Below are 26007 nucleotides of genomic sequence, written 5' to 3'. Positions count from 1 at the left end.
GCATGCACGGTTATAAACTGTCTTATATTTTGTTTATCAAACTGCTTCTGCAACGTGTAGAGACGAGTCTATGAAGGCTTTCAAAGGCAGAGTCAAAGATTTAAAATGAGCTCTGACATCCTGACGTGACACCCCTCTTCTTCACTTGAGGTTATGAAAAAGCAAAGAGCTGAGTCAGCGCTTTTTTTTTTTTTTTACTTCTGCTGTTTGTACAATGATGACCAAAGTGTCCAGATGAAAAAGCAGAAAAATGACTTGAACTTGGATGTTTAGGAAGAAATGAATGAGCTTTAAATGTGAGTTTGTTTACCCTTTGGTGAGATGCCGTCCATCTTTGAGTCTGTCTGTCTCCTAAAACACTCTATCGAGAAAGACGGACGTTCCACCTGCAGACAGAGAAACACTCATTACAGCACCTGATAGCACTGAGACAAATGAATTACATAACACAATAAAAACAACACACTGCTTAAATTAGATCATCCTTAAAACACGGAGAGAGAAGGAGGGATGGATAGTTTGGAGAGAAAGAAGTGGAGAAGGATCAAATTTAACAAAGTATTCTGTTGTCTTAGGATGTATGTATAACTTTACAGTAGTTTTATCCATTGTTTATTTGTTATATATTTCATGAAACCATAACATGGCTTTATTTGATTGGAGCATCCTGATCTCCCAACTGTGTGTGTGAAGTGGGCAGGGCTTACAAAACGTATAGATATTCCTTTAAGTTTCACTTTCATTTAGTTAAACGTCAGGACTGGTACGCCTTGTCGGTGAGTAGTTGAATAGTCAGTGATTATGTTCCAGACAATAATTAATGTTAACTTATAGTTGTTAATTTCGAGTTGTGTTTGTGCTTTTGTTGCAGGTTTACAACCTAACTAACTATCTAACTATCTAACTAATTAGCTATTTATTAACAGTCTTATAACTTCTAGCCACCGAGTGACGGTTGGCACGTGTGCGTTATTGTGTGAAATAAACGGAAAAAGAAGGAGACTCGAGTTGTCCGCCGTATCATTTCTGACAACCCTTCCAGAGGGGAGTTTATTAACCTACAGCAGGTAGATTAGTAAAATCTGGACAGTTGTAAACCGTTATCGGAGCCGTGCTAAGGATTACACGGACCCCGAGCGGAGAACGGACGTAATTGAGGACCAACGTCGGGACCGGAGACCCGTATTTGGAGTCTGAAAGGCTGTCTGAGGGGCCACTGTAACGGAGGAGCCGAGGCCACGAGCCGACGGGGCCGTTACTGGGCTGGACAATTTCCACAACTGCAGGTAAAGCTGTGTGGATAGAAGAGGCTGCAGGGCTGATGGGGTGTCCGTTTCTGGGCTGAAGTACTGCTACATTACTAAGCTAAAGGAGGCTAACGGTGCTTAGAGTTACCACTGACAGAAACGTGACTGTATGCAACGTGTCTGCCCATCATAAAGACAGCAAGAAGTGCCGTGTTCGCGTCTGTGACGGGCCGTTCGCAGACGAGTCGTTCGTTTGAAACGACTCTTTTCTCGGTAACGATTCGAATCTTTTGAACGATTCTTTTGTTTCTAAAAGTTTCTAAAGACTTGGGACATCCTGGAGAAACAAATGGCGGACGTCAAGCCAGACCTAGAGAGTCTAAAGCGGATGCGTTCTAACGCACAACGGAACTTTACAACACGGATAAACCGCCTTAGCGTTAGCGCTGGTCGTTTACGTGAATCAGATTTGTCAGAAGAGTTAAAAAGACTTAAAGACGATTATGATAAACTCCTCGATGCCAGTAATGACTACATCGACGATCTGGGGCAGACAGACCAATCAGGCGACGACGGTGAGTCACGTGACGCCCTGGCAAAGAGAGATGCCAATGAGCAAAAATACATTGACGCTGACAGCATGATCATGGATGTGCTGTGGTCCAAGTATGCAGCGCCAGAAATAGACACTCTCGTAATGCAGTTCAAGTCTGCTTTTGTTCAGGCTGTGGCATGTGGGAAAGATACGATAGTGCCATGGTCGCAGCAAGGGGTTGAAAGCAGCAAACTAGAGAGGAAACTCCATGTACTCAGGGACACTGTGTATAATTGGAGAGACTATCGACCGTACGGAAAGGACAAATGGATGCTCTTCTTATCATTGAAAGAGGACAAGGAGCAACTGATGGATGAGTGGATATGCCGACGGGAAAACGAGAAAGAGAAGAGGGGCAGCACAGAGCACAATAACGATGGGGACAGCGATGGAAGTGAGAAGGAAGAGGATGAAGATGTGGGAGGTGATAACGCGGTTGGTGAGCAAGCCGAGTCGGCTAGCGATAGCCTTAGAGCTGCTGATAACATCACTTTTACCCAACCATTAACCCTTGCCGTTGCTATGCCACCTGTTAACACTGTGTCTGCTGTCAACGCTCCACCTGTTGACAGGCAGGGACCTGTAGACGTTACGAGCCCACCTCCGTCCATACCTGCTGTTGGGGCAGGCATCATTACCAGCTCTCCTCAAGTTGCTACTGTCAGTAGTCATCCACCAAGCAGGTATGTAGCAACTGCCATGTTAAGTACTCCCCAACAGGTTCCACGGTCTACCTTGCAGTCACAACAATCTGACGGTAGACTCAACGTTAGCTTCGCTTCACCTCCAGCTCTCACCAGCACGCCGCAACTGTTGGGTGTTCCTGCTCCGCCCGTCAATCTTAGCATGGGACAAGGGAGTAGTGTGACACATGGCGGCTCTGGTGCGTACGCCGGGGGGAATGACAGCTCTCAGTGGGCCCGACCTAAGATTAGGCTCACACCCATAAGTTTACCTAAGTTTTCCGGGGACAGGAGGGACTATTGGCGTTGGAAAGTTGAATGGGAGAGTATCCAGGTGCAGGCTGAACCCACAGGGTCACCAGAATGCAAGAAACTTCATTTGCTAGACAGTTTAGACGAGGCTGTGAAAAAAGAGCTCAGATTGTTGCGTTGCAGGAATGCGAACGATATCTTCAGAGAACTAGAAAACCGTTATGGTGATAAAGCGCAAACAGCAGAAGAAATCGTACTAGAGCTGCAGTCCCGACCCGCTGTAAAGAATCACCAGCCACGAGAGACGTTGGAGTTGATCCTAGCAGTGGAGAGGGCAGTATTGGACCTCACGGACCTGGAGTGTGTAGACGCTATACAGAACCAGCTAGTGATTCGGTCTTTAGAGAGCAAACTCCCTGATGTCATGAAAAGAGAGTGGCTCATGTACGTGAGAAACCCTTATAACAATGTCCAACCTGGAAACCGTTTCGACAGGCTCTTGCTGTTCCTGGATGACCAAAAGTCATTACTTGTAAGGTTGGAGCAATTGCTACCCAGCAAGCCTTGGCCTGCTAACGCTCCTGAGAGACCCAGCTACCGGGAGAAGCTGGACGACAGAAGAAGGGAAAAGAAGTCGTTCACTAAGACTACAGCAAGTGAAGTCAAAAGAGACTATCAGCGGATGCCATGTGCTGTGTGTGGTGATGAAGAGCACGGAGGAAGACTTTTCCGCTGCAAAACTTTCAGGAAGGCCAATCTGTCGGAGAAGAAAGCTCAGCTGAAAAAGGTAAAAGCGTGTACGAAGTGCCTGGATGTTCACGGGATCGACGGCACCTGCACTCCAAAGTTCCTCTGTCGCAAGGAAGAGTGTAAAAAGGGTGACACTCTGGCGGACCACCACTATTTCCTCTGCCCTAAAGCACCAACAAGGAAGGATCCTGCTAAGAGGGAGAACAAAGTGGAGGATAGGAAGGGACCTCGTGGTCCAACAGAGGAGCAAGAGGCTATGTTTGCTGACTTAGGACTGACTCCCCACCAGCTCGAAGCTGTCCGCAAAGCCTGTACAAACAAGGCAGCATCTCAAGTATGTTCTGGCGGAGGTCTCATAGGACAGAGCGGCTTAAGGGAGTATCCAGTCCTCATGATGCTCATACCTGTCACGTCAAAGAGAGGAGACAGCCTCGGAGCTTTGGTCGATCTTGCCTCCGATACAAATTACATCACGCATCAGGCTGCAGAAAGACTGGGACTGACCGGTGAACCGGTCTCACTTGTCGTGTATGGGGTTGGCGCGATGAAGGTGAACATTGATACAAAAAGGTATCTTGTGACAATAAAGGTGTGGACCTCACGAGGAACCTTGAAGCTTCATGAGATGATCTGCTACGGGATGGAAGACATCGCCAAAGTGGATCGAGTGGTGACGTCGAAACGGCTGGAGCGGTTTTTCCCTGAAGTTGAGTCAGGAGAACTGGCCCGCCCAGGGGTGATTGACCTCCTGATCAGTACTCGAGAAGGCCGATTAGCTCCACAAAGACTGAAAAGGGCTGGTGACCTCGTACTGTGGGACGGTCCTCTGGGCAAGACAGTGAGTGGTGTGCATCCGGACCTATTTGAAGAAGTGGAGGTGACCACATGGCGCTCAAAGACGCACTTCGCTCACTCCATGAGGGCAGTAGCCGTCAAAGTGGAAGAACACCTCGTGGAAAAGATGGGAAGCCTATTGGGACAACAAAGCAGCATAGAAGTCCGGACGACAGCAACATGCAATAAGGAGGTTCTTGAGTGGCTGAAATGGGATAGCATCGGAGCTGCCTGTGATCCTGCCTGCGGAGGGTGTCGCTGTGGAAAGTGCCCACCAGGTGGGAAGGAAATGTCTTTAGCCGATGAGAAGGAGCTAGAGATAATAAAGGCAGGCCTGACCTTCCGAGAGAGTGACACCCACAGCAACCAGCCGCACTGGGATGCGAAGTACCCATGGAAGGAAGACCCAACCTCACTTCCCAACAACCGGAAGGCCGTGGAAGCAACATTCCTGAGGACTGAGAAGCGGCTCATAAAGGATCCTGTGTGGAAAAAGGCCTACACAGGACAAGTCCACGAGATGGTGAGGCGAGGAGCTGCTGTTAAACTCACCAAGGACGTACTGGACAGCTGGAAGGGTGCCGTGTGGTGGGTGAGCCACTTGACTGCACCAAACCCCCACTCAGTGACCACACCAGTGCGACTCGTGTGGAACAGCAGCCAGGAGTACAGAGGGGTGAGCATGAACAGCATTTTGCTAAAAGGCCCAGACGTTCTCAATCCCATCAGAGCGGTGCTCCTCAGATTCCGGGAAGGAGAACATGCAGCCATTGGAGACATCACTAAGATGTATAATTCTGTGTGGCTGGAGGAACAAGAGGTCCATGTGCATCGATTTCTGTGGAGAGACTCTCCAGCAGATGAAATTGAGGACTATGCTGTCGTGAGGGTGAACATGGGAGATAAACCAGCGGGTTGCATTGCGCAGGTAGCCATGCGAGAGACCGCGAAGTTGCCCCAGTTCTCCAACTTGAAGGAGGAAAGAAGAGTCATCGAGGAAGACTCCTATGTCGATGATCTCCTCACATCCCACAACGACCCACAGCACCTAGACAAGATTCTAGAGGGAGTGGAGAAGATACTCAAAGCAGGAGGCTTCTACCTCAAGCCCTGGGTCCGGTCAGGTCAAAGTGGGAGGCGGGATGGAACAGAGTCTAAGCCAATGACTCTGATGTTGCCTAACCAGCTCGGGGTGGAAGACAATAAGGCCCTAGGGGTTGGTTACCTCGTGCAAGAGGACAAACTCTTTGTGATGGTATCCATTAACTTCTCCAGAAGGAAGAAGAAGATGAGAACTGAGATTGACCTCACTGAAGAGGAAGTGGAAGAAAGAACACCAAACCCACTGACTCGTCGTGTTCTACTGAGCCAGGTTGCCGGGCTGTACGATCCAATCGGACTGGCGACACCTGTGAAACAGAAAGGAGTTATCCTTGTGAGAAGAGCCTTCCAGGAAGCTGGCAAGCTTACTAAAGACACCTGGGATGAACCCCTTTCTGACGAGCTCCGGTGGAAGGCGATTGAGCTGTTTAAGGAGTACACTCGCCTGAGTAGCATCAAGTTCCACAGGGACCTTACGCCCTCCGGCTGGGGGGGTAAGCCCTGGGGGATCACGTTTTCTGATGGGAGCTGTGAGTCCTATGGCGCTGTGCTGTACTTGCGGTGGGAGACATCAGATGGTGTGGTCATACGGCTGGTGGAGTCTAAGGCCAAGTTGGCTCCTCTTGACCAGAAAGGCGACGCAGTCAAGGCTGAGGTCTGCGGAGCTGTCTTCGCCACGCGCTTAAAGGGCTACGTGTTGAAGCATGGGCGATTGGACGTAGAGAAGTGGTACCATTTCATTGACAGTCAGACGGTGCTGGGTGCCATCCAGAGAGAGAGCTATGGATTCCAGACGTTCTTCGCTAACCGAATCGGAGAGATACGGAAGGCTGGGCCCATAACTGACTGGTGGTGGATTCCTGGTGAGGTCAACATCGCTGATTTAATCACAAGGGGATGCCCCCCTGAACGGTTGGATGAAAACTCTGTGTGGCAGAAGGGTCCAGAGTTCCTCTCTGGTCCAGTTGAAGATTGGCCCATGAAGTCTGCTTCAGAAGTCGCAGCTAACGCTAGAGAGACAGTGAGTAAACTCCAGAGGAAGGCTTTTTCGGCAGTTCTCACCAGAGCTCAAGCCAAGAAGTTGTTGAGTCCCGACAGTCCTGATGGTGAAGGTCCAGTAGTCACGGATGGAGTTACTGGGGCTCCAGAATCCTCAGGAAATGGGGCGGGACTGACCTCGGATAAGACCAAGGAAACAGAGAGGCTGTGGGGTGCCGTGCTCATAGACTTGGTGGATCCAACTAGGTATAGTTCTCTAGCCAAGCTCTGTGGGGTAGTTAGTTATGTCCGCAGAGCTGTGAAGAAGTGGTTGGCTCTCATAAGGAGAGCCTCCATGCCAGCAAAGTGGGAGGCAGCACTGACAGTGAAAGAACTTGACACTGCGTTCCAAGACCTGTGTCTGGCTGCCCAGAAGGGAGTTACGTTTCCTTCGACGACACTAAACAGACTCGTTGTCAGCAAGGACGAAGCTTCAGGGCTTTTGCGATGCCATGGTAGAGTCCAGGCCGCTACACAGGGAGGAACTGGTGTGCCCCTGGTTCCCTACAATGCGTGGATCAGTACCCTTCTCACACGGGAGGCTCATGAAGCTAACCACGAAGGCGTTGCTGGAACACTCCTCAGAGTGAGGTCTAAAGCATGGGTGGTACAGGGACCAAGGATCGCCAGGAACGTCATTGACTCCTGCATGTACTGTCGAAAGACCAAAGCACGGATGTGCAAACAGGTGATGAGTGAACTGCCTCTTGAACGAACTGAACCAGCCGCACCCTTTGAGTTTACGACTCTGGATCTCTTCGGCCCTTACTTCGTCAGGGACACTGTACATCGAAGAAAAAGGATGAAAGTCTGGGGTGTGGTGTTTAGCTGTATGGCTTCGAGAGCTGTGCATGCAGACATTGTAGAGGATCTTTCAACGGAAGGATTCCTGAAAACGTACCAGCGCTTCACAGCTCTCAGGGGTCACCCACGAAAGCTTTGGTCAGATCAAGGGACCAATTTTGTGGGCGCCAGGCCAGTGTTACAGGAGCTTTATGAGTTCCTAGGCAACCTTGATAAAGATCAGGTCCAAAAGAAGGCAGTAGCCACGGGAACTGACTGGACATGGGTGTTTCATCCAGCAGACTCTCCCCACCGGAATGGGGCAGCTGAAGCAGCAGTCCGCGTGCTCAAGAGAGCGTTGAGCAGCGTTGGCGAAGAAGGTAACCTGACAGCGCTGGAGTTCCAGACCCTCCTCTATCTGGCTGCTAACCTGTCGAATGAGAGACCAATCGGTGCCAGGACTCAGGTGCAAGACGAGACCGTGGAAGTCATCACTCCAAACTCCCTTCTGCTTGGTCGTGCAGGTCCCAGTGGGGACACCCGAGGGTTTGAGTATCCAACTTACCCCTTTGTGCGTCTAAGAGCGATCCAGATCGAGGTGGACAAGTTCTGGAAGCGGTGGAGCCAGCTGGCGGGTCCAGGCCTCTTCATCCGTCAGAAGTGGCACACTCCTGCTAGGAATGTGGCAACAGGGGACTTGGTATGGTTAGCTGACCAGAACGCTCTCAGAGGTCGGTTCAGACTGGGTCGAGTCGTGGAGGTCTGTCCTGACGTGAAGGGGATTGTGCGAGATGTGAGGGTGAGGACATGTCCAAGCTGTCCGGTTTTCGACGGACAGTCCAAGAGAAGCCGAGGTGTTGAGAACTACCCCTCCACTATCCTCCACAGGGACGTTAGGAGGCTGGTGGTTCTGTTGCCAGTGGAGGAGCAGTAATGGATCCCCACCACGTGGTGTGTTTCGGTATTGGATCCCCGCCACGTGGTGTGTTTCGGTAAAGGATAAAGACCCCCCGCCACAAGCCTCCCTTGGGGCTGGTGGTGTGTTTCGGTAAAGGATGTTACAATGTGATGAAGGACAATGTGTGTTGTTCATGGACATTGAAACTGCTTTGTGCCTATAATTGTTCATATTGAGAAATGGCATGTTCATATTTAAGAATGTAACGTTAAGTGCTTGGTTATGGGGTGTATTTTATATCTAAGAGTCCAACTGTTTGAAGTAGTTATTGTGGCCTACTTGAATTCCTGAATCAGTAGACCAAGTGGGAGGTGTATAACTTTACAGTAGTTTTATCCATTGTTTATTTGTTATATATTTCATGAAACCATAACATGGCTTTATTTGATTGGAGCATCCTGATCTCCCAACTGTGTGTGTGAAGTGGGCAGGGCTTACAAAACGTATAGATATTCCTTTAAGTTTCACTTTCATTTAGTTAAACGTCAGGACTGGTACGCCTTGTCGGTGAGTAGTTGAATAGTCAGTGATTATGTTCCAGACAATAATTAATGTTAACTTATAGTTGTTAATTTCGAGTTGTGTTTGTGCTTTTGTTGCAGGTTTACAACCTAACTAACTATCTAACTATCTAACTAATTAGCTATTTATTAACAGTCTTATAACTTCTAGCCACCGAGTGACGGTTGGCACGTGTGCGTTATTGTGTGAAATAAACGGAAAAAGAAGGAGACTCGAGTTGTCCGCCGTATCATTTCTGACAACCCTTCCAGAGGGGAGTTTATTAACCTACAGCAGGTAGATTAGTAAAATCTGGACAATGTAAACAAACTGTGTGGTGAGGTTTAAAACTATTTTGTTGGTGCAACAGCTCGTTTCCTTCACATGAGCTTTATCTGGACTGTGTTGACTCATCTTTCCTTCCCTGGATCTCCTCAGGGACGAAAAAGGTCTAAATCAAGCAACAGTGGAATAATTGCAGCCTCAAAGAGTCCAGGATCTTGGGGATGGGACCTGCAGCCCTCAATGTTTGGCTTGGCGTCAAATTTTGAGCCTGAATCAGGACCACTTTCCTCCGTATAGAGTGTTAGATAGATACAGTAGACACACACACAGGAAGGTAAAACATGAACCATGGTGTCTGCTCAGGTGTGTTCAGGTGTGTGTGGCACACGCAGAGCTCTGCACTCACAGGGAAAGGTTCAGCTCCCTCCTGGATGACGAAGCCTTCGATCAGGTGGGTGAGGATGTGGGACTTGACTAAAGCCTGGGCTGGTTTGCTCTCTCCATTGTGTTGGCTGCTGTCAGTGTTCCCATTCCCAGAGGTCATGACTGGAGCACAGGCCGCCCCTCACCTGTAAACACAAAACCACACAGTGAACTCAACACAGTGCTGAAATGTGGACCTGGAACCTGGCTCCCTCACCTGCTGCTGTTTACTTACAGAAAGCACGCAATGCTCTTAACTGAGCAGTGTAAACAGCTGTCTTTTTTCTCAGTAAAGGTACAGTGCGCACTTTATTTGCTTGATATGTAACAGGTGTTACTTGTAAGGAATTTCTTGGTTAGTATTTTTGCATTCTCAGCTATGTATAAAATTATGTAGCTCTACTAGAAGTTTAAATGAATAAACTTTGTAACTTGTAACCTTGTAAACACGAGCCCCGCTGCTTTGCGATCATGTAATCGTGACTGATTCAAAACCGGTCCTCAGCACATCCTTTGTGTTTTGCACTACATCAACTCATGTCTCACTCAGCGGTAAGAAAACACCAACACATTAAAATAGTGAAAGTTAAAAACACAAACAAACATGAAATGTACGCACAGGAGGCGGGCAGTACCACAGGACGAGATTTAATTGGTTTCATAAATTGGCACCTAATGGCAGGGATTGGTTGGTGTTTTCCCAGGTTTACTCCGGCTGTAGATAGAGGCTTTTTTTCACTCTTTTTTAAAGAACACATTATTGATTGCCATCAAGACATAAAGATCATTTTAACCAGTATAACAAAAAGTGTATCTAAATATGACAACCAACCCTAGCTGTAAATTGGCAAAACTTGTAATATTAATATCTTCTGAACTGTTGTGTCTTAAAAAAATTCACCCCTCATACAGTGTGATAGAGAAATGAGCTCTCCAGACCGAAGCTGTTTTTTGAACCAGACTGTAAACATGTTTATTACTGCTGTAAAAATCCTCTTTTTTGAATTGGTGTATATGTGGTTTCAGGTGTTTCTGCAGCCAGCCTCAAGCAGACGCTCAGCTTTTAACACTTCTGCATGGGTTTCATATTTTGAGAACGGAGGTTGCTGCTTTGTTTAAAACAAATAAAATCACATCCTGCCGAATTATTCAATTATGAATTATTATCACATGTGAAAATATTAAAAAAAAGGTGTTCAGCCTGCATGTGTCTCACACCTCTTCTCTAGGCAGGAGTGTCAGGTATCAACAGTAGCTATGGTCACTGATGGTATGTTTTGCCTCTATAGCCCAATCAGAGTAGGGCTATGCATCAAATCGTAACTTCAATATCGCGATACGTTACGCGATACTGGCGTTGGTAATACCCTGGTCGCGACAGTATGAAGGAGTAACAGGAGTTATGTGATGTAAACAAGCTGCTTCCTCGCTCAGCACGTGCACCTTCTACCTGTTGGGTGGAGGTCTGAGTGTGATCGCCATGCTTTCACTACATCATGATGCAGAGAGATGAAGCTAAACTAGGTGAGCTTTCTGTTGCCCCCAGATTAATCGGCGACAACTTAGAGAAAACAAACTTTGGGATTTATTTTGGATTCAGGAAGGACATGATGCAAACTGAGATTGTGTATAACATGTGGATCAGCAGGTATAAGTTAAAGCCTTTAAACACAAAAAATTGTGTTATCGTTATGAGACATTCATAAGCAGCTACTAACTCCTCACAGGAGGGGTATCTACTCACAATAGGAACTCGTAGCTTGTTTTATATTAATTGCACACATTACAAATCGAGGCTGTTGACACAACCCCTCTCTGCTACTTTAGTTATGTCTTTATCAATGTTGCGTAAACTTATAACTAACCTTGACTCAAATCAAAGCAGCCCAGTGGCTCTTGGGGTCTACTGCCTGACTATGAAGTGAATTAATTAAACTCACATTCGGCCTACCGAGCCCTGCAGTCCACTTTATTCAACCCAACAAACTTCAGAGTAGTATTCTTACTTTTACAGTCCGAACCCCTCTGAGTGAGTCAGAAAACAGGCGCTCCGCTCGGTAACAATGGGAGAGGGAAGAAAAGCTCTTTGTTCAACAGCTCCAAACAACGCTTTCATTTACTCCTCACCGCGAGGAACCGGAGCCGCGTTAACACCGAGAACTGTTCACCGAGCAGGCCGAGGCACCGGTGAACTCAGCCGGTCACATGAGGAGGACACGCAGAGTTAGGAACGGACTCATTTCCTCGCTATGTTTCACTTTAGCGCTTATTCAAGCGGCAGACACAACAGTGCTGCTGCTGTGTGCGCGTGGGGTGCGTAACGACCGGTAACGACCAACTGTAGACATGTACGTAAGTGACTTCCGGCAACAGCCTTTCACAATAAAAGTCAAAGTTTATATTACCTTTACACGTGGTTGGAGCAGCATTTCTTTCCATACTGTTATACTTTTTTTGGTTCAATAAATATGTGTAATACAAAATAACACATGAACAGTTAATATAAATTAAAATAATAAAAAAATAAAGCTTAATTAGTGAAATGTTTATGTTCACCCAAAAAATATTCAAAAGGGCCTTCAAAAGAGAATTTATTTTTATCTGCCGCAGAGTGGGTAGAAGCTATTTATGCATTGTATCTAGTTTAAAATGGTAAATGGACTCGTATTTATATAGCGCTTTTCTAGTCTTTCTGACCACTCAAAGTGCTTTTACACTACTCGTCACATTCACCCATTCATACCCATTCACTCACTGATGGTAGAGGCTGCTACAGTAAAGGACCATCAGTGTTAACTAGTCTCATTCGTTCACATCCACACACCTCTGAACAACAACGGGAGCAATTCTGGGTTCAGTGTCTTGCTAAAGGACACTTCGGCATGTGACTGCCGGAGCTAGGATCGAACCGCCAACCTTCCAATTGATAGACGGCCGATTCTACCCACTGAGCCACAGCCACCCCAATTTACCAATCATAAGCATTTTCTTCGTTTTTTCTTTCAGAAGTTTTCTTTTTTAGTAACTTAGATATTTGGTCATACTTTCTATTACTAATAAATTGTTTATTATATTTATTTCCTGCATAATGAGTGCACTTGGAGAGTTTAGTGATTGGCTAACACTGCAGGCACCTGAGCAGACCAGCGGACCTCCATGCGTATCAGTGGCTCTTTGATTGCATATTATCTATGCTTGAACTTAATTCAATGGACAAATAGCCACTACTGAGTGGTTAAAGTACGCCATTAAGTTCAAAGAAAAGAGTTGAGGCCCTCTGCGGCAGTTGTTCTCAGCTGGTCCAAGTGGAAACTTCAGTGTTAAAAAATGATGCCAAGGGGAAGTCCACACAATTGCAGTACCTTGAGTGTCCACTTGAGGCTGTCTCCAAAAGTCCAGGGAGTCCCAGTAACACCCATGTTAAAAAGTCAAATTTTGCAGCCTTCCTTTTTGTAGATATTGCTGTTGTTAGCAACAGAGGGAAATCTGTGGATCTTTTGGATCTGCAACCACCTCTCCATTATTTTTCATGGTGTCACTGGGTGTCTTGTGTCAATTGTATGTCTGTGGAAAAAAAGTTACCTTTTTACAGCAAAATATAAAACGCTAACATCCTGGCTCAAAAACATTTTTGTTCAGAATAGCTCATTTATTTATTCCTACACAGGTATAAGGAGGTATAACTCATACATGAGAAATACATACATTTGCAAAAACTAGGAGTGCAGTTGAATTGACTGACAGATGGGTGTGTTGTAGTTGTGAAAGTAAGGTTGACTTTATGATATGGCAACTGCCATCTTTGGGTTTCATAACGCCTCCTCAGATACTAATGTCTGTGAGACTATGTCTCAAGGCACAGAAAATACTTTTATCCACAACATTTTTTTTCAGACACATCCACAACCCTCTGAAAATGACTACAGGACCAACTTTTGGGCCTGGAACCACCAGTTGAGCACCACAGCTCTGAGGTTTTGATTCGGAAAATGTCTCTTTTTTGGGTGAATAACTTTTCACACAAAACAATCTAACCGTTTAGACACAGTTGTGCTCATAAGTTTACATACCCTGGTAGAATTTGTGATTTTTTTGGCCATTTTTCAGAGCATATGAAAGATAAGAGAAAAACTTTTTTTCACTCATGGTTAGTGGTTGGGTGAAGCAAAATTTTTATCAAACAACTGTGTTTACTTTTTTTATATCATAAAGACAACAAAAACTACCCAAGAAACCATAAATTCTGCCAGGGTATGTAAACTTATGAGCACAACTGTATTCACGAGTGACAACATCTGGATTATTTGAGACACAGTAAATAATATCGGTAAAATTGAAAGAGTGAAAAGGTTTGTAACTCGTCCCCTGTCATTTATTCTGAAGGAAAGCTGAATCATATGTGGTGTTATGAATTCTGTCTTTACTCTGTTTGTAGTGACAGCAGAAGAGGTGATTGGGAGATGACGGTCACAGCAGGGCTTTTGAACACATGTCTGATAAGCTGATTCTGAGTGTCCAATGAGAGAAACATTCCTGCTGTGTGGGAACTAAACACTGAGGTCCACGCTGAGGACACGTCTACCTGCACAATTAAATAGACCAACAGGAGGGGTGAGCGTGGGATCGTTTCAGTCTCCAATCTGACCGCAGACCGCTTGATATCACTAAATATTCTCATTTCTACACACAGAACATTTAAAGCTCCTATGGGTAACTTTCAGGCTGTGTAGATGTTGGCGCCCCCTGTGGCCAAAGAGGCATCTCTTGTTTCTTTGCTGGTTTTGTCCTGTACATAAAAAAATGTCATCCTGCATTATTTTAACGCACAAATGTATCACCCATTAAAACTTTGTGTTGTGGAAAACAATGTAAACAAAGTCTGTTTTGGAAGCGTACATTTAATCACCTGACTAACTCCAGCCCAAGCAGCAACCTCCGGCCGCAAAAATTGAAGCCAATGTGGAAGTGTTATAAACTGCAGTTCATAGGGTATACGCTTGATGCTGGCTCCGGAAGTATCGGACACCACATACACACCAATTCAAAAAAGACGATCTTTGCAGCAGAAATAAACATGTTTACAGCCTGGTTAAAAAAACAGTGCAGTCTGGATAGCTAATTTCTCGATCGGCACACACTGTACACGCGAAAATTTCGAAGATATTAAGATTACGAGTTTTCCTCAAAACAGAGCTTTAGAAAGAGATGGGTGACGTCACGGATACTATGTCCATTATTTATGTTGTCTATGCTCAAACCCCTATCTTTATGCTGATGATCGTTTTTTCTTTTGTAGGATATACACAAGCATTATACACATAGCCTATATATTCATGTGTATAGACATTTTAATGGTATAAAGTAGAGGATAATTAATCCTGTTGAGTGTTGCACGTGTTCACGTATTTTTTTAAGTCCTGTATCATCACTTGTAATGCATCTTGGCGCTCACGCATCAGATTGAGCATTAACTACAAAGAGCTATTGGACTGAATCACATTTCAAACTAAGCCTTTGCTTCACTTTTCCGACAGACAGCAAAAACATGGTGTTTAGCAGAAAGAGTACTTCCTCCTGTGGGATTTAAAAGTAAAAGCACTGAGTTATATGACATATATTACCAGCCTGGATGTAATTGAAAGGTTATGAGCATCCATCGATCCATCATCTTGACCCCTTATCCTGTTCGGGGTCACTTGGACTCGAGCCTATCCCAGCTGACTTCGGGCAGAAGGCATGGGTACACCCTGGACAGGTCACCAACCTATCACAAGGAGAACATGCAAACACCACACAGAAAGGCACCTGCCCAACCAGGGATCTGAACCAGGAATCGACTTGTTGTGAGGCAACTGTGCTATCCACTGCATCGTTGTGCAGGCTAGGTCATGACCATTTATGACAACATATTTTTTCGCAAACCTAAGAGTGTTGTTTAAAGGTTTTAAAACATGAATGTTTCATTCCATCACTATGAAACGACAGGGCAAAGATGCTTAAATAAGGCTGTAACATAATTCAAACACAGCAGTTCAAAGTACTTTTAAACAGTTTGTAAAAACCCAAAAAGTTAATTCAGACTGGGAAAAATTAGGCTACAAAGTGGTACCAATGAATGGGTCAGTTGGGAATAAATATATCTGATTGTATGTTTCATATAATTTACTCTGTATTTAAGGCTGTTATTTATTGGTTTGTGTTTTTTTTTATTAATGTTAAAAATCAAAACTCAAAAGAGACTGCCTACCTGCCTACCTGCCTACCTGCCTACCTGCCTACCTGCCTACCTGCCTACCTGCCTACCTGCCTACCTGCCTACCTGCCTACCTGCCTACCTCTCCTTTTACTTTGAAATGTGAAACCGGATGTACTTTTATCTTTACTTCTATTTTTGTCCCCCTCTCCAACGGGACCCCTGGGCACCAAGGTCCTCCTCCCTGTGTTGTGAGGTTAGTGGTCAGTCTGAGTTAGTGAACGGGCTGCAGCACGAGGCTCATGTCATCTCTGGACTTGATGACAAAAGAGTGTCTGGCTTCAGGGACGCTGTCCTCCGCTTCTTTTAAGAGACGCTTCCTAAAAAAGAGCAGGGTCGCTCCCGGGGGGCTGCAGGATGCGGAGGGGGACTGTGAGCTCTGCAGGTGAGACGCACAAACCTGTCCGGGAAAGTTTGGATTTCATTTCATAAATATCAGGCGGTTATCAAACGTCAATTTGCGTTGATTTTAAAGTAGAGACGCGCTTTTTTTTTTAAATAGCATCAGATCCAAAAGACTGAATATTTCTGTCTCATGCATAAGAGGACACTGTCTCAAAGGTACAAATTATCTTTAAAAATTAGAATCAAGGCTTCATGTATATATCTGTTATTGAAATTTTGTCTTTACTCTATCTGGTTTATATAAATTACTCAGTAGATTATATTAATACAAACATTTGTGACGATTTATGCATCATTAAGCCTGTTTAAATAGGGTGTTTGGGGATTTTTACACCAATCAAACCAGAAAAAACACTGCAAAGGATATTTTATTTCATATCTTAATATTTTTATAAATGATTTCATAATTTGCGTCTGTTTTAGAAACGTATTGTAGTTAAGAGTTAGTGTCCTGCAAAGGGTCAATACAATATTTATTTACTAATTTCTATTGTAAATACTAAAATCCAATTAGAATCAAAAAGTTGAAACATTTAATTAATGTTGTTAACATGATTAATACTTAATGCAAATGTAGACTCTTGTTCTTAATTTAGGGGAATTATTTTCTGTCCAGCTGAGATGATTTGTAGTTTTCCACTGAGTGAGGAAACCCATTTTTTAGATGCTTTCATTTAGCATTTTGGACTGTTAAAGCAGGATGAAAATGTGTTTTCTCCTATTTTTTTCTTCATTAAGGGCTGAAAATATTGTTACTTTTATCATCAGAAATTGCAAATATTTAGCTGTAGAGAAAATGTTGACGACCCCTTATTCACTTTTAAGTCTTATTACGCTCGCGGTGGACATTAAACTTGTTAGAAATGCACAGCAGAGGTTGTCTTCCTGCTCTTCCTTTACCCATCCAAGAATATTTTAAAAAGTGTATTGAGTAAGAATGTCACACTTTCCAGTGGTTGGGGGGTGTAATTACAGGTTTAAATAAATCAATTTGTTAGATTTGTATTGAGAAAAAATTATATCACGATAATTATCATTATCGATTTATCGCCCAGCCCTAACTACAGTCCATAAATAAGCTCTTTGTGATTTCTATAATCTGCCTTCTGTAAGTATTGTCACCTGTTGTTTTCTCCAGGTGTTCCATATTTACCGGGTCCGGCAGTAGTCGCACTGTTCGTCGAATTCTGACAGCCTGCGTCCTCTCTTTCTTGGCTCTGCTCGGCTCCGTGTCCATCGACCTCAGCTCCAACTTCGACCTGCTGCGCACCACGGAGGCTGCCTACGACGAACTGACCTCCTGCAGGACGATTGCAATCCTGCAGCTCGTCAGTAAACTTCAAGAGATGAGACGATTACTCACTAAAGATAAGAACAACCAGACCCTGGAGGGGAGTTTGTCAGAGTTTGTGTTTCCTGTGTTTGATCACGTCTGTGCAGAGATGGCTGGCCACAGTAACGGACACGGGCTCCCTTGTGGTGTTGAGTTGGCGGGATTTTGTCAGGACATGTGGAGGAGAGTTCAAGTATTACTGAATTCCTCTTTGGATACAAACAGGACAGAGGAAGATGCCGCTTCTGCTTTCTCTCTGACCATCGAAAGACTTCTGGATGTCTGGGGCACAGTGGAAGATTCAGTCGTCAAAGTCAAGCAGAATCCTCACTGGAGAGATGTGCTCTCTGCAAGACTTCTGCTTAGATTCAAGGAGCTTAACCTCCAATTAATGGACTCGCCCAAAGTAGGTACTCACACTGACTTCAAGGAGAATTGGAGTTATGTACTCAGCTACCTTAGCTTTGCAAGAATCATGACAGAACGACTGAATGACTGCTGGTTGAAGAACGTTGAACTCAAGTTTAACTCGAGCAGGTGTGGAAAATCTTCTAATGTCTTTGACACAGGTGAATGGCAGGTCTCTGGAGCAGAAACAGAGCGTCTCTCTGGGTCTCTAACTGGAGTCGAAGCTCTTAAAAACACTCAGTTCTGCTTGTTGGACGGTGCAACGCAGGCTCTCAGGTTGGCCTCTCGCTCTGTGTCTTCGGGCCTCAGTATGAGGGTCTGCCTGCTGACCTTAGCCTGCCTCATCTACCCAGTGGTGATGTATTCCTTCAAGCAGATGACGGAGTGGATTCAGAACTATGCCCAGACCCTGAGGGAGAAGACAGAGGACCTGAAGCGGCAGAGACAGCTGGCCGAGGATCTGCTGCACCAAATGTTGCCCAAGTCAGTAGCTAAGCAGCTTCGTCAGCGCAAACATGTGGAGGCCGAGAGCTACGACAAGGTTGGTCGGTTGTGTTTCTCCTTTTGTGCTTTGTTTCAGATCAAGCTAAATAAGCGCTTGTTGAATCTGTATCTCAGGGTCTGAATTTTAGTCTGAGAAGTGTTCTGGTCTCTGTCTGTAGTCTGAGTAGTATCGACCAATCAGGTGTCAGCAAGCTTTGGTGTCTGCAGGAAGAACAGTCTGTATGGAGAACAACAACAGGTGTTCCAGAATTCTGAGATAAAAGACAGGATTCCAGATTTATGTATTTGATCTCAAAAAATGTAACATTCAATGAAGGTCAGACCTTAAAAAAAAAACACCAGTGCCTCTTAGCTATCCTCTTTCATAGACCTTCATTCAACAAACAAACATTGTAAAAGTAGTTTTCTTCGCCTCTTGAGGACAGACCTGACAAAGCTTGACTTTTGACTTTTGACTAATCTGCATCATGATGTTGTTATTTCAGCAAACTTAAGACCTGTTAATCACAAGAAAATCACAAGAACATCAGTTTCTGTTTCAGGTTCATACTGCTGAAGGAAGCCAGAGTGAAGCCTCTGTGGAACTTACTGTTAACAGTGAAACTGAGACTCACCACAAACTGATGAATTGATGAACTACGAAATGGTGTTTATTTGGCAGATCGATGAACACGAGTGCTTCACAAGATGCTGATCAGACTAGGAGTTTGGATTTGGTTGTTTCTTCATTTCATTCGACAAGACGAAGAGAGATTCTCATAATACAACAGCTTTGTTTTAATGCCCATGAGGTACAAAATAACTGCAACACATAAACAGTGCAATATGCATAAAGGTGATAAAGGTGAAAACCATCAGGAGAAGGAAGAGATGTGTTTGAAACAGTGTCTACTACATCCAGAAACAAGACCATGTTGGACCCCATCACTGTGCCTGTGACAGTTAAACCTCAGAGCCTAAAGGAAAACAGAGATCTCAGAGACCGATGGGACTTAAACGTTCCCCTCAGGACTCCTCTGTGTTCACTTTCTAACAGATCCAGAGCTCACGCTGCTGCTGGGGTTTATGGGGTTTTCTGTGAGACGGCTTTACCTCTGCAAGATCTGCAAACGTGATGAATCAATGTGTGTGTTTGCTGCCTTTGTTGCCATTGTTGGCGTAATTACCTATAATTGCCCTGTTCCATATTCATCGGGAGATAAAACAAGTTATTTGGGTGAAAATTGCGTCTGGCTTATTGAAGAGGTTTGAAGCAGCTGGACCGAAAGCACTCAGCACGGGGACGAGGTGCGGGAATAACACTGAAAAGGACCCTGGGCACATATCTAGATGGATTTAGAGCATTAAGAGTGTTCTGGAAAGAAAATATAAGCACTGTAGATCTCTCCTCTGTTTGTTTTAAAGTATCTGGACAAATGTTATAGGACTTACTGTTTCCTAAAGACCTCTGATGTCTCTTTTTGGGGAACAAGTCCAACACCTGTTGAACTGTCTCCCCATCACTTAAATCATGTTTAAATTTGCAACAACTAAATATTACTTCACTAAAAATAAACTACCTCTTGTGTCATCAATGATCTATCTCTGTTATATCACTAAAAGGAGAAAAGACTAGATAGATTCATACATGCATTTAATATAACTAACAGTGCAGCCACAGAGGTTTCTCTGTGTAAATTTAATTTGGGATTTCAATAGAGATTGAATTAAAGGATTGTTTTGCTCTAATCTTGGTAAACTGTGGAGCTCTGTGTTTCATATTAAAAGGAAAATATCATGTTAACTTTTCAAAATGTGTTTTAATCTGAAGACAGGGTAGTTTTTCAGTCTTAGCATGCTCTTATTGTGTCAGATCAGGTTTGTTTTTATTTTTTGAACATTTTTATTAGACTCAGCCAACATATCACAAAATAGCAATGCAGTCATTAGACTCAGAGGGAAAAACCCCCAAATTGTTTTGAAAAAAACATAGTCCAAAGCAAGCGGCAACCTCCGGTCTCAAACGATGAAGCCAATGCGGAAGTGCTATAAACTGCAATACATCGAAAATCCGCTTGAGGCTGGCTGCAGAAACACCGGAAACTGCATAGACATGAATGGGAAAAAGACGATCTTTGCAGCATTAATAAACATGTTTACAGCCTGGTTCAAAAAACGCCTTGGCCCTATGAAGATCATCTCTCTAATGGCACAAACTGTACAGGGGTGAATTTTTTTCTAACGTGATGGTTCAGAAGATATTAAGATTACCAGTTTTGCCCAATTAAGGACATGCTATTGGCTAGGAGGCTCACACTACTCACACTGCCTGGTTGAGTTCTGCATTTCCAATATGGCTGCTGCCGTCGATTTGCTTCAAAACAGCTCTCAGGAACAGATGGGTGACGTCACGGACACTACGTCCATATTTTATACAGTCCATGGTCCAAAGTCCATAAGTAAAAATAAATAATAGATCATGCAAAATTACAAATCAGTAAATACATACATACAAAATAATGATAATATTAAAATTAAAAATAATGATTCATTTTTTAAAATTTGATAAATAAATAGTAATTAGGATATTAAACATATATAATCACAGTAAACTTCACTGAAAAATAGGTAAATTAAATAAAATAATAATAATGTATATCACAAATCAGCCCATCAGAGAGTTAGACAAAAATAATCAAAGCCACAGGTGCCCACCTTATCTGGAAAAGATCCGTTTTAACTTTAATCTCACAGTTATACTCTCCTTATAAAATATTCCCTTCAATTTGTTTTTACACTGTGTGACTGTGGGGGACTGTGGCCCTAACCAGGAGATTTCTTGACTTTCTTTGCAACTAGAAGCAAGACCCTCAGCAGAGCTGCATGGCCACTGTACTCCTCATCCCCTGGTAATATTCCCAGTAGGAAGCAGGAGGGTTCAGTTTTTTTTCGAAAATGCAGAAAATTCTCCGAAACCCTAGAGATGGATCAGGTCAGAGAGATTTCAAACACAACACGCTCATTACCTGTGTTTGAACTTTTTGTTCTCATTGATGCAAAATGTACAGCACTGTCTATTTTCTAGGTGAGCTAAGATTTAAAGTTTCTTCTTCTGTAGAATGACCCCGCATAAGTTATCAGTTTGTGATGAAACTGTATTAAAAAGTTCAACATTAAATGATGAGATCTTCAGTCAGTGGTTCCAAAACTTTTTCTGCAGAGCCCTCTTTTGGAAGATAAAAAAGATACATCAATCTTTATTTATTTCTTTATTCAAATCCCAACAAATGTTATCTGAAGACTCTTTACAAACAGAGCAGGTCAAGACCAGACTGTATGTTCTAATAACAAAGACCCAACATCAAGACAGTTTAAGATCCAGTCCCATCTTACTGACAGGACTCAAACTTCCTTTAACAGGCAGAAACCTCGAGCAGGACCAGACTCATGGTAGACAGACATCTGCTGAGACTGTGTTGAAGAGAGGGATAGAGGGAGATGAAGAGAGAGAGATGATAGTGGTGAGACCGATAGTAGTAGTTGTAGCAGTTGGAATCTGGAAGGTCCACAGCAGCAGGCCGTCTACAGCAGAGATCCAGAGGAACCTACGAGACAAGGGAGCTCAGGGACTTCTACAGCGATGCAACCTCAAAAACTGAAAGTGATTCTGCAACATCAAGAATCTGAGCTTCTAATGTGTTTTGTTTGAGGTCAACTCGAGGGTGAGGTGTGACTTTGTTTGTAGTTGTGATGTTTTGTGTGGTTTCATTTTCAGCCTTACATTAACCTGGCTGTCTTTTTACAAAAGTGTCCATGCTTTGCAGCTTTGTATTAGATTATTTTAGCTACATAAACTGTGCAGTGGATGTGTTTCTACCCTATCTTTTCTGCAGTAGCAGTTTCTCATACAACACCGACTCCGTCCTCTCTGTTTTGCTACAGGTGACCATCTTCTTCTCAGACATCGTAGGCTTCACCACCATCTCTGCCTCTTGTACTCCTCTGCAAGTGGTGGAGATGCTCAACAACCTCTACATGTGCTTCGACACACGCATTGACTCCTATGATGTCTACAAGGTAACCAGGACACACACGACAGAAAACAATTTTTATCAATAGATTTCATCTCACTTCAAGAATATCAAATATTCAATCTGTTGGCAGATGTTCATAAAGACATACTGTCTCTGTCTTCAGTTCAGCTCTTTTACAGTCATTGTGTTGATGCTTGTGACTCAGACTGATAATGAGTCCCATCATTAACAGCTGAGCCTCTTTAGTTCTCCAGCTGCAGCTGCACCGACAACAAACCTCTCTGCAAAAGTGATGAACGCCACCTATTGTTGCAAGTTTTTTTTTTTTTTACTCAGTGTTATTCCTGTTTTAACTGATTAATATCCTTCACTCTTTTCTTTTGCAAGTTATCTTTTGATTTAGGAGACTTAAACAAATTTTATGAACCCCTAATAAAAAAGAACACTGGAGGATTTGGATCTGAACTCCGATTTATGTTTTTATTAGTGCATTAAAAAGTTCATAACAGAGACGAGACATGATCAACATGAAGGAAGGCTAAATTATTGAATTTTTAATTCAGCTACATGTGCTCTCATTGTAATGAATCCGAGACATTTAAAACGTTGTGCAATCACAGAGAAGAGACATCACACGGAAGAAGAGAGTGGATTTCACTCTCTACACCTAGTTATTGTATTTTCTAAAATTCTCCTAGGAAAGGCCATGATGGGCCATCAGCTTGAAGTTCAGTTCAATCAGTATAGTATAACAGAGAGAAAATATCTTCTTCTGATGAGAAAACTAATCCTTACCCAAGACGACTTAGTTCAGTAGTTTGTCACAACACACCGTCTGTATGGAGAGCAAAAGCAGAAGGAACATAATCCAGTGTAATGACATCCCAGCTCCCATGGTTGGTAATCTGAGGAGGATTTCTTTCTCTTTATAAACAGATATCTTCAGGAAGAGCAGCTAACAATCTGTTCTAGATCAAACATTTACACTGAGACACAAATCTGCTTGATGCTGTGTCACTAAAGACAATCAGTGTTTAGATTTCCTGACTTCCTGGAATGCATCAGAAATGATGGATCCCACCTCCATTCAACAAACAAACATTGTAAAAGTAGTTTTCTTCTCCTCCTGAAGACAGACCTGACAAAGCTTTTTACTTTCCGCTACAACTAACCTGTAATTACAGATTCTGCATAAACATGTTGAATCTGGATCTCAGGGTCTGGATTTTAGTCTGAGAAGAGTTCTGGTCTCTGCCTGTAGTCTGAGTAGTATCGAACCATCAGGTATCAGCAGGAAAAACAGTCTGTATGGAGAGCAACAGCAGGTGTTCTAGAATTCTGAGAAATACCATGTTCCGTAGTTTTTCACATCACGCCGTCTTAAAGTCATCCCCTGATTGGTCTTCTTTTACTGAACCATTGAACCAGGTGGAGACGATTGGTGATGCCTACATGGTGGTGAGCGGTCTGCCAGAGAGGAATGGGGACCGACACGCCGACGAGATCGCAAAGATGGCTCTGGACCTGCTAGCGGCTGTCAGACAGGTGAACGTCCCTCACATGCCCAACCAGAGGCTGCAGCTCCGAGCCGGCATCCACACAGGTGAGACGATGATGATCACTGTGAAGGGATCAATAGGGAACATGATCACAGCAGTGACAATATCTAATGTGACTGTGGTCTGAAGCAGCAGAAAAGACACTTTCTTACAGCAGCAGAATCAGGCATACAGTTCTCAGACCCCGTATACACCAAGCATTAAAGGAGTCTTTTCTTTTATTCCTCTAACACAGGACCGTGCGTGGCAGGAATAGTGGGCTACAAGATGCCGAGATACTGTCTGTTTGGTGATACAGTCAACACAGCCTCAAGGATGGAGTCCACCAGCCTGCGTATGCAACACACTGACACAAGCTCTAACACAAACCTAGAATTGAGATTTGTCAAATCTGTAAACTGCAGAGAAGCATGAACTTTGTTATTTTTTAGTTTAACTTAGTTTATTTTTGTGTGTTCCAGCTCAGAAAATCCACGCCAGTTCAGAGACCTACCTGGCTCTGATTAAAGACAACGCCTACGAGCTGCAGCTCCGAGGAGAGATTGAAGTGAAGGTAAAAAATTCAGCTCCGCAGCCTCCTTCAAGATGATGGAAAAGTATGCACACCTGAGTGCTTCTGCTCCTCTCTCACATCTTCAGGGTAAAGGCAAAATGAACACGTACTGGCTGGTCGGTCATAAGAACTACAGCGTGCAGAACGACAGTCTGGTCTGTCACTGGAACCCAAACATGGCCAGGAAGAAGAAGACGGTGGTCGGCAGTGACATCTCTGTGGGAAACGTGAGCTGCTTCAGTTTGATAAATGTTTGCAGGGCTTCATCATCTTCAAGTTTGGGCTAACTTCTTCTGCTTGAAATAACACACAGTCAGAAATATTAACAAGGATTCTGTTGGCATCTTGAGGGAGAAGTGGAAACGGCCTATTTTTACATATTTTTCTTCCAGAGTTTTAAGAAGTTTTGAGATGTCGATCTGTTCATATCTAAAAGATGGATGGTAGACTGTTAAGACTGGAGGGATGTAAAGAGACGTAGAGCTGAGTGTCAGCGTTATCATTCGTCATGGTGACTTGATTTGATTTATTTCATAGGTAAAAAAAAACACAAACCAATCCAACGCATCTACTGCAAGTTAAACACATCCCTCACAAAACATGAAACACCAAACCAGTCTCTAAACATTAATCGAATTATGTAGAGTTCATAGCAGCATAAAGCACCTCTGGGTCCCAAAAACAAATGTTAGATCAAGAGCCTTCGAGCATAAAAGTCAGTCCAGACCAGAGAAAACAGAAACAACAGATAATCACATTACAGCTATCTGTGTACCAGCATCAGGTTGTTTACAAGGAGTTTGACCCCAGGGGATTATATAAGTGGAAAATGTTCTATTCAACAGGTAAGATTTTATGATTTGAGAGGGAAGAGGTCAGCAAATAGAAAAGATGTTCTGCTTTGTCACCAAAATGTACTTGTGATGTGATCTGTTGTTCCTCACCTCACATACCTGTCTCTGTTCCAGTCATCCGTGACTGTCCAGAGCCTCAGCGAGAACGCCACCACCCCGGTCTCCATCCCCTCCTCAGTGTCAAACCACACCCCTCCACAGCCGAATAAGGACAAGCCTGAACTGAGCGTTTCGGCTCAGATGGAGCCAACCAGCGGACATGATTGAGATGCTGCAGGGTGGAAACAAGCACCCTCTACAGGACAGAGTGGGAACAACCCTGGACCCAGCGCACATCTGTCATGGGAACATCAAGCAGTGTAGGATGATGATAGAGAGTAGTTTAAGATGTGTGGTTAGGTTAATAACTGGTTAATTATGGTAGTAGTAGCTTGTCACTTTTAAATGATAGTTCAAATTCTTATGCTTTCTGTCTGTGGAATGTTCAAATACGAACATCTCTTCCTTCTTCAAAAAGACATGTCATTTTAGTATGTAGAAATTCAGTTAAACTTTTACCAGTTGTGTGATGTGGAGGTCTTTTGGTGTAAATATTTCCATGTTTGTCTGTATATCCTTGTCACTGTGAAGACTTGTCTCTTAAATTTGAAGGACAAATAAAGTTAACTTCAATGC

General features: G+C 43.8%; 3 protein-coding genes across 8 annotated transcripts in view; 2 read left to right on the top strand and 1 right to left on the bottom strand.

Annotated features, from left to right (window-relative positions):
* phc2a (polyhomeotic homolog 2a (Drosophila)) overlaps nt 1-11798 on the bottom strand; it is a 16381-nt gene extending 4583 nt beyond the window's left edge. Inside the window, exons 1-3 of one of the 3 annotated variants that reach the window (XM_034695478.1) lie at nt 11391-11798; nt 9434-9596; nt 311-386 (exon numbers count right to left, since the gene is read on the bottom strand). In XM_034695478.1, coding sequence (XP_034551369.1) covers nt 311-386; nt 9434-9571 — 214 coding nt within the window. In that variant the 5' untranslated portion in view covers nt 9572-9596; nt 11391-11798. The remainder of the gene's footprint in view (nt 1-310; nt 387-9433; nt 9597-11390) is intronic. The other 2 variants (XM_034695479.1, XM_034695477.1) reach the window with 2 other exon arrangements.
* Nucleotides 1223-2525, top strand: LOC117821299. Its single transcript, XM_034695480.1, has 2 exons — nt 1223-2281; nt 2415-2525. The coding sequence occupies exons 1-2, from the start codon at nt 1597-1599 to the stop codon at nt 2426-2428; spliced, it is 699 nt and encodes a 232-aa protein (XP_034551371.1). The 5' UTR covers nt 1223-1596; the 3' UTR covers nt 2429-2525.
* Nucleotides 10849-26007, top strand: LOC117821295 (atrial natriuretic peptide receptor 1-like). Of its 4 annotated transcripts, XM_034695470.1 has the most exons (9): nt 10849-10974; nt 15878-16088; nt 17247-18390; nt 22275-22409; nt 23795-23969; nt 24161-24259; nt 24387-24478; nt 24565-24705; nt 25447-26007. In XM_034695470.1, exons 2-9 carry the CDS (start codon nt 15946-15948, stop codon nt 25597-25599), a joined length of 2082 nt encoding a protein of 693 aa, XP_034551361.1. In that variant the 5' UTR covers nt 10849-10974; nt 15878-15945; the 3' UTR covers nt 25600-26007. The 4 variants fall into 4 exon arrangements, with proteins under 4 accessions (XP_034551361.1, XP_034551360.1, XP_034551364.1 ...); XM_034695469.1 differs by lacking the exon at nt 10849-10974 and having other exon boundaries at nt 15821-16088; XM_034695473.1 differs by lacking the exons at nt 10849-10974; nt 15878-16088 and having other exon boundaries at nt 17736-17847; nt 18011-18390.

Source organism: Notolabrus celidotus, chromosome 11 (genome assembly GCF_009762535.1).
Source record: "Notolabrus celidotus isolate fNotCel1 chromosome 11, fNotCel1.pri, whole genome shotgun sequence".
Taxonomy (NCBI): domain Eukaryota; kingdom Metazoa; phylum Chordata; class Actinopteri; order Labriformes; family Labridae; genus Notolabrus; species Notolabrus celidotus.
This window is presented reverse-complemented; position numbering and strand designations above follow the sequence as displayed.

Excerpts from the sequence above, each read along its gene's own strand:
- LOC117821299 (XM_034695480.1), top strand. The coding sequence starts at position 1,597 with ATGGCGGACGTCAAGCCAGACCTAGAGAGTCTAAAGCGGATGCGTTCT.
- LOC117821295 (XM_034695470.1), top strand. The coding sequence starts at position 15,946 with ATGTCATCTCTGGACTTGATGACAAAAGAGTGTCTGGCTTCAGGGACG. Across the intron at positions 18,391-22,274 it reads AGGCCGAGAGCTACGACAAG|GTGACCATCTTCTTCTCAGA; the intron begins GTTGGTCGGTTG and ends GTTTTGCTACAG. Across the intron at positions 22,410-23,794 it reads ACTCCTATGATGTCTACAAG|GTGGAGACGATTGGTGATGC; the intron begins GTAACCAGGACA and ends CCATTGAACCAG.